Raw genomic sequence first — 11,229 nt, 5'->3', positions numbered from 1 at the left:
AAAGTGGGGTTAAAATTGATGAATCAGGATTCACACTAGTGGACTTTCGAAAGATAGGGTATCAAGATGAGCCATTTATAATGGTTCAACAAGCATTTCAGGTTTTCTACGTGAAAGATCCTACATCAGAACATTGGTATGTCGTTTTACACGAGAAAAAACAATGGGAGGCCATAGATGATATTGAAAATGGTGACCCGTTCATTCACACCAATGATAATTAATAAAGATGATGATATACTTGATGATGTACATGCAACCCGTAAAGACCACAGTGAAGGAATTTACATATGAACACGCAACTCGTACATAAGCATTTAGAATTTTATGTATTATTTTTATATGATTTTAATTCGATGCAGATTAACTAATGTTTGTTACCTAATTTTTTTAACAAAGATATGGATGACGATTAGACTCCAATCAGACCTCGATCCGGACGAGGCAACAGAGGACCTACTAGATTGAAGTATCTTGCATTGAAACGTGTTGCTGGTGAGAAGACACGTGTTGACATTGACGTCAACACTATAGTGGCTTTTGGTCCTAAAGCAAATGAGTTTATGAGCTATCTTGGAGTTGTTTCTCGTGAGAGGCTCTCCATTTTGATTAATTCATGGGATGAGGTGTCAGAGGTCGATCAGAACATGATCTGGGAGGATGTTCTGGTAAGCTTTACATTATTATTGTTACCATATAATGTTTTTTAATATTCATTGATTAATTTTAATTTGGTGATTTATTTTCCAGGCAAACTTTGAAATTCTTGATGTGGAACCGCTTCGATCAAAGATTATATCCAATATCAGACTTAAATTTCATCACTTTAAGTCAATACTGACTTCGAGATACGTTTTTTACGACCTTAAAGACAAAAATCCATGTTTAAAGTACAAACATATTGATGAAGAGACATGACGTCTTTTTTAAAGAAAGTCGTGAAAATGAGGCTTTGATGGTAAGTGAAGTAACTTAACTATTTTTATTTATATAACATTAATAAGTTTATCTTATTTAATTTACTTTGTTTATTTCAATCATGACAGGACCGTCAGAAGAAAGTTCAAGAGATAGCTTTGAAGAATGTTACCCCGCACGTACTCTCTCGTTCGGGGTATCGAAAACTTGAGCAATCACTAATGGTGGAAAAGGAGCAATCTAGACAGGGGACGTCGTCTGAGAATGTGGAAACATGGGTCACTTCCCCTCCATCACCACTTTTTCACCATGTAAAATGGAAGAGGGCCCGAATTAAAAAGTCGGGTGCACCAAGTTCTGAGCAATTGGAATCCCAAGGTAATATTGTTCTGAACGTCGTCACTATATCCTGGTTGAAGCAATTGGACGACCTGAGCACTATGGTCGTGTTCGTGCAGTTGGACAAGGGGTTGGACTTAAACTATATTTTGGAGTTTCACAACGACAGTTATCCTCCTCTTCCAAAGAGAGCGAAACTCAAATGAAGACAAAGATACGTGAAGAATTAATGGAGGAGATGAGAAAGGAGACTGATCGAATGCGGCTAGAGATGAGAAAGGAGAATGATCGAATGCTACAAGAGTTTCTATCACAACAACTTTGTGCTGAGCCGATTCAACCTCTTGTCAGTCTCACTCCCAAGAGCACAAAGGGGAGTTGTGCGACTCTTACAACATCAGGGATGATATCATTTGGCAGACGAGGGAATGTGAGCTACTAGTAGCGACTCACAAGCTTCCTCAGGTGGGGGCCCTTGGAAAAGTCTATGAAGAGACCACCACCTTACATAACGTTCATCTCTCCCCTGATGTGGCGAAGGTAACAGTTGAAAAAGTATGAGTACCTGATGCTCATGTTCCACTACCTTCAGATGAGGTAACCACTGTCGTCGATGCATTTCAGACATTCGTTGCCTGGCCGAGACACCTCATTCGATTTATGCCACAGCCTCATGTAATAATTTCATTTCATTATATTAATTTATATTTATATTTATATTTATATATTTCATATAATTTAATACAAATGTTCTTTATTTTGTAGAAACCTCTTCGGAAACCAAGTCCATAGAAGAAGCATGAGGTTCCAATTGACGATCCTATAGCTTCCTTAGGTCTAGTTGCTAGTCAAATTGGTCATCATCCTTTTGAAGTTCTGTGGGATGATACGTTTTTTCAAATAAACACTGAACTGTCATTGTTCATGTACAACACAAATTTATTAGAATTTGTAGCTGGGAATCTGGAGCTCAATATAAATATAATTCATTTTTTTATGATGTAAGTATCTTTACCTATATTTCAATTTACTTTATGTTAAATTATTATTGATTATGCTTTAACTAATCACTTGTAGGTTTTTGCATGGAGTCTGTCTCACTGAGGAGAAAGAAAATGTGTATGGATTCTTAGATCCTGCATATACTAATCTCATTGGACCAAGGTCATATGAGACCCAAGCATACATTACTAACACCCTGGAAAAAAAGGGAAAACAAATTTATTTATGCCCTTATATTAATGAGTAAGTTTAATTATATGTCGTCAATTATTACTATTTCATGTTTTAAATACTTACTAACTCTTTCGTAGATGATATAGACATCATTGGCAGTTACTTGTCTTATAAATGATTGATAAGACTGTTGTGTGGTTTTGTTCCCTACACAAGAAGATACCCACAAATTTTAAGAATATCATTGATACGTAAGTACACTACAATAAACTTAACTTTGTATATTACTAACCATCTACTAACGAGGTTTTTTGTATTAACCAGTTCATGGTGTGAATATAACTTCCTAAAAGGTCAATACAATTCAAATAATTTGAACTGGATAAGAATAAAGGTTAGTAATTTTTTTCTTTCTCTTATCATTGTTTATCAATATACTAACTTTTACTTTTTGTTGGATTATAGTGTAATAAACAACCAGGAAGCTATGAGTGTGGCTATTACGTTATGCAATTGATGATTACCATTGGAAAGAGGTAACATGATATGTTAAATTATTTTTATAATTCTTGAACATATATGTATCTTAAAACTAATTTATGTCAACCATATTTTGAAATGCAGTTCTTCACGGATGAAGCACCAATGACTTCGGATGCCATAGCATATGTGAGACATTCTTGGTCCACATATTTCATAAATTTTTATAATTCTAGGATAGTTGATCAATAGTGTAGGGATTATATGTAATTTGATTAGTGTTTGTAATGTACATTTTGATCAATATATATTTGATTCTATGAATATCTGAATTTATGTATTTATCTGGCTAGGTATATATAATTGAACAGGTTAATTTATATGGGATTAGCACTAAACAAATTGCACTAAAAAAAACCATTATTTACAAGTGTGGCTATTTACCATAGCCGCATTTATAAATCCAGCGCATGATTTACGAATGCGGCGTTGGTAATAGCCGCATTTGTAAATGTTATACCCCTAAACCCGGTCACCTGATTCAGAAGCATATACAAATGCGACTACCAGAAATAGCCGCCCTTATAAATAGTATGTACAAATGCGGCTATATAGCCACATTTATATCTCTTTGATCAAATGTAGCTCTATCGCCGTCATTGTAAATATAAAATAGCCACCCTTATTTAGCATTTCTGCGCTAGTGTGATACTAACATACAAAATCTAATTTTATTTAGTTAATAGCTTCTTATTTATGTCACATATATAATCAACAAAATTATAGATATTAATTCATTATAATTGTCTTTTGAATGTTGACACCAAATAATGTCAACTAAAACATTGGTTATTAAATTTTAAATTGATCTTTAATTATAGTGGTTTAAGATTAACTTAGACAATATTAATATTTTTAAAGAAATATTTTATAAATCTAAATATTACTATCATCTACATTTTCTTCTTAAAAAAATATGTGTAATCATCTCTCTCTTCATCTTCAACATACAAAAAAAATAAATAGATGGAAAAAATAAAATAAATTGAATTATATAAAGATAAATTAAATTGAAGGACTAATTGAAAAAGAACAATTATGTTAGAATGAGACTTCCTTCTTAGTGCTAAAAAGACTTTCATCTTATGCAGAAAAAAAGAATGTGATGTGATGTGAGATATTTGGTACATTTATATAGAAAAATGGGTGGGACATTTGGGTGTGAGCACTCAATGGTAGAATCATATGCATTATAACATTTTGTCATTATTAAATATAACTCCTTGAATTAAGACTTATCTATAATTCCTATTATAAGATAATAAAGAATCACACAAATTTATAGCAAATAAATAAGATTATCATAGCCTAAATTGATACTAACATAAAAAAAATATAATCAAAATTAATTTAAATAAATAATATTAACATCAAATTTGTTAAAACAAACTTAAATTTTGTTTATCATCGAAGAATAGAAACTTAAATAAATATAAGTATTAACAATAATAAATATTAACATTAATTATATCGACATTATCTTTAATAAATATTATAAATAAATTAAATTAATATTAATTAAATCAATACTAACTTAAATAATTATAAATATAAGATAAATCAAAACTAACTTTAATGTACTCACACTACACGAAAATCATGAAATAGAAACCAATTTTATTAGAGATACAAAAAATAATTAGTTGTTATAGTGACTAAATTAGAGACCATTTTAGAAACTAAAAAAAATGGTTTCTAAATTAGTTTATGTTATTGTTAAATAGTTTCTAAATTGGTATCTAAAACCTTGGTTGCTAATTAGATATCAATTTAAAAACCATTTAACAATAATAAAAACTAATTTATAAACCAAAAATATTTTTAGTCTTTAAAATGGTCTCTAATTTAGTCACTATAACAAATAATTATTTTTGTCTATAAAATTATTTTCTACTTGATGATTTTCTTATATTCTTATGGCAACTCAATTAATTTCAAGTTAAAGTTGACTTAATTGATTTTTAGTTACATTTATCATGTAATCTAAATTATTTTTAAAGACTACTAGTCAAGATTTCGGTAATGCAAAAAGAAAGTTAAGTTTTTTTATATATATATATATATATATATATATATATATATGATGATGATTTGAAAAGAGAAAATGGTAAGGAAAAAGTTTTAAAGTATATATAGTGATATACAATTTAAAAACTCTTTGATTGTCTATATTTAATAATGAAGAATCCTTGGAATAAGATTATTTTGAGAATAGAGATACAATAGCATAAGAAAATAGGTAAACCTAATGTGGGTGGACCAATTGTTGAAGCAAAGTAAAATTGTTTTGCATGAGTTTAAAATGAGGCTCGAAATTCTTGTTTGAGTCTTTTTGGGAATGAAGGGACCCTTTCACGTGATGAACTCAATGAGATATAATAGCCTTTGGCTTGGAACTATAACTCCATAAATTTCTTGTTCAGCATGTGGGAGGACAATGATAACCTACTGTTGTTTTTGCCATGTGAGTTCTTAGATGAGCTTAAGATGTAATTATTATAAGAGCATGTTATAGCAAAACAAAATCATGCAGAAATTCGATGAACTGTTGTGCATAATTGGAGCAAAAAATTAATAGAGCAAACAACTAAAAAAGTTGCACCAATCTAATTCACAAATCAACTTCCCCCACAATTTTTCGATATATATATAAGCTAGCATACCTCATTTGCATATAGGAAGAATCATACACACATGTAATAACTCTTAATTAAAAGGAGAAAGTAAAGATTATTATTCAAAATATATTTGTATTTTGAATGATGAATCAAATCTTATATTGGAGATCCCACATCGACTAGAGATTAGAGTCTTTCATTGTATATAAGTGGGTGCAAACCTTAATCCATTGAACCGGTTTTATGGAGTTGAGTTAGGCTTAAAGTTCATTTCGTAATATGGTATCCCACACACGAGCTTCTGTTACTCTCGGTGTGAGGTTAAAGTTCACTTTGTAATATCTTATTATACATTGTAAAATATATAGTAATAAACTTATATAACCTAAAAGATAAAATAAATAAATTATTTAAATAATTACTGATTTTTATAGAAAAAAAAATAAAAAATTAATAAGTATTATATAATAATCCAAAATATTCTTCATCTTTTCACTTCTTACTATTTATCTTCTTAGAAGTATACTTTCTCTTGATTTAATTTTCTAATTCTATCCTCTTGTTCATCTACTCCAAACTCTATTTTCACTAGGTATCTTCTCCGTTGTTCCTATTTTCTATCCCTATTTTTTATAGTTCATTTTTTTCTTTTTTCGTCTTCTTTTGTTTATTTTCTTATCTATTTGTTTTCTTATTCATTGTTTGTCTTTCTTTTTAGTTTCTTCTTTACTAAGCTTCTTCTCTATTATGTTTTATTGAGATTTTTTGTTTTTTGTTTTCTCTTCATAAATTTATGTGTGATGAAAACCCAATAACAAATTACACAACTTAGACTCAATTAAAGGCCACAAACTCATTCATTCATTAATATATATATATAATTGAAGAAAACTTCACTAATTAACTACAAATTAGATCATATGAATGTTACTATTCTAAGTACACTAAAAAAAAGTGTACTAAAATTATATGGCTAATAAAACAAACAATATAAATAGTGTGGTTAAATATTAAAGACTTTTCTTTAATATGTTGCTCAAGAAAATTATCAAATAAAATAAGTAAACTACTAAAAAAACTCACATAATTCAATAGTTTTATAAAAATAAATTAGTAGGATTTTGAATAGAGATTAGAAAACTCATAAAAAAACTCAGTAGTATACCTTAAAGACAGAAGTTAAGAAACATGTTAGTATAATAAATATTTAGGTGAGTTAAACTATAATGAGACACTCTTTTTTTTAAATACGAGACAAAATTTAGAACCAAAGTTAGGAAAGTAACATAATTTTTTTTTTTAAAAAGTGTAAATTGATGTGTTATTATCTCCATATTCGTTTTTCATGGATAAGTGTTTTTGAACGGGATTAGAATAAGAGAACAATTCAAATCATTCTTTGGTCGGTTGGTCGATTTGCACTTCACTCCCTCCTATCGAACGAACTTCTGTTACTCTCGCTCTTCCACTCATCCTCCTCGCTAGCTTCGAACTCAGATGGTACCTGCAAAAGGCACTCTGATGTTCAAGTCAAACTTCGACACTCGACACTCAGTATTTAGGATTAGATGATTGCGTCCCTGATTCTTTGAGATTTGTGCTAATTTATATAATTATTGTGAGTCCATTGTCGTTGATGGACCTAATAAAAAGAGATTAACAAACGTTGGATCATTATTCAGTCTCGTTGTTGCTCATGTCGGTCGGTCTGGATCGGGAGCCGAGTCAGAGTCTCGGTCGTGCAGACCGTACTGGTACATTTGCTCTCTAGGCTTGAGGATGGTTAATCCGAAGAGTCTTTATCCAAGGTTGTTGCGAAGATTGGTCTTCCCAAGGTGAGACATTGGCGGTGTCAAATACATGACGTGATCCGCAACTATATTGACGGTATCATAACAAGCCCCCAATCGAGGTCTAAAGGGAGTGGTTTCCCCCTATCTGAAGGGTTTGAAACACATTTTCGTTTCCACAAATGATGTCAATGTTCCAACCTCAAGTCTGAGAGATAGCATCGTCAGGATCAATCGCCACATCCAAAATTTTGTTTGTTTTAGAGGTCGATGTTCCATCACGATTTTGTCCTTACAAAACGTCTCAATAAATTAAAGAAAAAAAAGTGTATTTAAATTATATTAACCTCAACTCGTAAGATTATATTAACGTAGAGAAGAATAAATACTTTTCAAATCGCAAACCCCACCTCTAACATTAATGGCGTCTTGTTGACAAAACGTTTTTAGCTTCAATTCATGTGGTCCTCCATTTTTCCATGTCACGTGAAGCATTTAATTGTCTTCCATAGAAGCACTTGTAATACTATTTTTTTATTACTATGATATTGATACAAAATTCTATATCCAAAAGTAAATAGTATTCATTTCTCAATATGGTTTAAGATTCTGAATCACATGTTGTACCTTTATGTTTAATATAATTCATTTGTTGCACGTCTCTTAGAACAAAACGATTCATTTTGGTGATAACTATTTAAAATTGGGTAGATGAACCGCAATGAAATTTACTGAGATTAGTAGAATTTATTTTTTTACTTTAATTAGGTAAAATTATATTTTACAAAATTTCAAAATTTGGTTTTAAATTTTTTCAATCTTACTCTCTAATTATAAATTATTTTAATTTTTTTCTTTTCATTACCAAAAGATTATTAAATAACAATTGTACCGAATATCCGGACGATCGAAGTACGCATATCAAATAACTTGAATGAATAATAAACATAGTTACACGTGGAAAATAAACAGTTACAACTTTTATTGAATAAGTCAAAGACATTTGATAGAGCACTCCCTCAGGAAGCCACCAGACACGACCCAGAGACCACTAAGCATGTCTATAGTGATCGATTACTTGGCCCACACAGCCAAGGCCTAAGTCAACCTACTAAAGGAACTTCTGAACGAAAAAAAAGGTACGTTTTGATATATGAGAGAACTCTCACTTGAGCACCATCGCTGACTTGAGCGTCGGAGTGCAATCGTAGGTACCCTCGCCGACCAAGGTACGTGAAGAGGTAGAGAAACTTGAAGAATTGGACAACTAAGGACACGACAATCATTGCGTATCGACGTGGATCAATATTACTTAGCCTCTGACATCCACACAGGTACAACAATTAATTTTAAAAATAAATTAATCATTATAAATTAAATTAAATATTGATTTATAAAATATTTTATAATTTTTTTATTAATAATAGAAATTATTTTAAATATTAATAGTTTTTTAATGCCCAAAATCACATTTAATTTAATCAATACATTAAGTAATTATTAAATTAGTTAAAACTTATTTTGTTTTGTTATTTTAAAACGAAATTAGACTTTTATATACTAGTAGCAATATTAAGTAAGCATATATAACTATTACAATTTTCAGAAAAGTATAAACGTCTGTTAATACAATTTATTTTTATGAAGTAAAATTATGATGATAAAACTAGTAAACAAGAGTTGAGTATCTCATACAAAATGAGATCAAAGGAATGGAACTTTATGATAATACTATTTCATTTTATTTCATCTAATCTCAGACAATCCAAAAGGTTGTACTCAATGGATAATTAAACTCAACCTAATCAAACAAAGATTCATTTATTAATACATGAAATCATGAAACAAAGGAACAAGTGGAACTACTTCTGAGGTGATTTCTTCTACATAGATTTTCCCAAATGTTTCCACTTGTGTGCCAACTTTGATATTGTCCTTGTGGAGGATCCATCTTCCATCATAGCAGAATTAGCAAGCTTCTTCAGTTCCTTCACTTTCTTCCTAATTTCTTCACCCTCCAAACCCTCCATGAGACCCTTTATGACCTTAACAATTTCCTCCTTCACCACTACACTCTCACCAGTGTTCATCTTTGCCCTCAGAGCAACTTTCAGTTCATCTGTCACCAAAGCTGCATTGGTTCTTTGTTCAGCAAACAAAGGCCATGCTACCATTGCCACTCCATGCACCACACTCTCCAAAACCGAATTCCAACCACAGTGACTCAAAAATGCACCAATCGACTTGTGACCAAGAACTTCCACTTGTGGGGCCCACCCACACATCACCAAACCTTGCTCCTTGGTTCTCTCTAGGAATCCCAAAGGCAAAAAATGCAAAGGATCATCCACCAAACACCCATCACTAAAATAAGTAGCACTTGCCCTATCATTTGGTGCTCTCAAATTAGCCCACAAAAACTTGTGCCTACTCAACTCCAACCCTAATGCAAGTTCATTGATCTGCTCTTGGGAAAGTGTGCCACCACTTCCAAAAGACACATAAAGTACTGAATTAGCTTCTTGTTTATCCAACCACAATAAACACTCACACCTACTTTCACTGGTCCCACTCTGTGTAATGGGCCCAACTGAATAGACAGGAGGATAATCACCATCACCATCTTTACCACGTTGGGATATTGCTTTTGTTGCTTCTTCTTCCAATTCCATGAAGCTGTTCACCAATATACCATCAGGAGCATTAAGGTACCTTTGGCAACGTTGAAGGAAAAGCTTGTACCCCAAACTTCCTCTATCTTGCATACTGTCTGGAAAATCACCACCACTAATAGAGATGCAACCAGGAAGGTGTATCAAACCAGGGTGATCCTTGTACTCACATGAAACCTCTTCATCCAAGTTTTGAGAATGAAAGCAAATGGAGAGCACCATGGTGGAGCAAGGGAAGTATATGTAGGAGAAGATGTCGAGCTCCTTACCAAACTCCAGAGCCTCAGGAGCCATAGCATCAGCAATGAGAGCGGTGAGGCCAGTGGTTTTGGAGAGTGATATTAGGGTTTCTCTCACGGAGGGCATGGCGCGAGCGGTGGAGACCTGAATCTGGATTTCCACGGGGACCCCTTTGTTGTTAGGGTCTTGGGAGTTCAAGGAGGGGAGGAAAATGCAGTGAATGTTGTGAGGGAGGGAATCGAAGAAGAGGGACTTGGAGGGGGAAGGTGAAGAATAGAGTGTGGGAATGATGCATGTGATGTGAAAGGTGTTGGCTTGGAGATGGAGGAGTCGTTTTGCGAACTCGAGGATTGAGACTTGGTGGCTGAAAGCAGGGACTGAGACTATGGCTATGTGGGTTGTTCTTGGTGATGACTCCATGGGAAGAACTTGTGGAGAAGATGGAAAAACCAGAGAAAAAGAAGACTGTGTACAAGGTGAGAACACAAACAGAGGTATAAGTTTGTAGAAGGTGTTTGTGTTTGTTTCCTTGAAAGGTAGTTGGTTGAACACGTGTGAATTAGTATCACAAGTATTTCATTATTGTCACATTTTTTAAAATTATTTACCAAAAAGAAATATTATAATAAATTTAATTAAAAAAATGACTATGATATTTGGACTTATTTGTGTAAAAACTGTCCACCTCTATTTCCAATAATGGTAAAACAACTTTTGTGCTTTTCAAAAGACTTTTGTGCTTTGGAAAAACAAATACTGAAAAAAGAGTTTTCAGAAATTGAATCTTTCAATGTTCTCACTGTCAACTTCCAGACTATATTATGCTCACTTTTTTATATTTCTTTTTTTTTAATTTAGAATTAAAAAATAAACTTTTATTAATAAAAACCTCATTACAGAAAATTAATCCAAAAGATTTCAAAATTTCATGAGTAT

At 32.1% G+C, this 11,229-nt stretch overlaps 1 protein-coding gene across 1 annotated transcript; it reads right to left on the bottom strand.

The window, feature by feature from the left end:
- Positions 1 to 9,100: 9,100 nt before the first annotated feature.
- Positions 9,101 to 10,825, bottom strand: LOC137819456 (hydroquinone glucosyltransferase). The gene has a single exon (XM_068623310.2). It carries the CDS (start codon positions 10,711 to 10,713, stop codon positions 9,265 to 9,267), a length of 1,449 nt encoding a protein of 482 aa, XP_068479411.1. The 5' UTR covers positions 10,714 to 10,825; the 3' UTR covers positions 9,101 to 9,264.
- Positions 10,826 to 11,229: the final 404 nt, after the last annotated feature.

The sequence above is a fragment of the Phaseolus vulgaris genome, chromosome 10 (genome assembly GCF_051622355.1).
Source record: "Phaseolus vulgaris cultivar YP4 chromosome 10, ASM5162235v1, whole genome shotgun sequence".
Lineage (NCBI taxonomy): Eukaryota > Viridiplantae > Streptophyta > Magnoliopsida > Fabales > Fabaceae > Phaseolus > Phaseolus vulgaris.
This window is presented reverse-complemented; position numbering and strand designations above follow the sequence as displayed.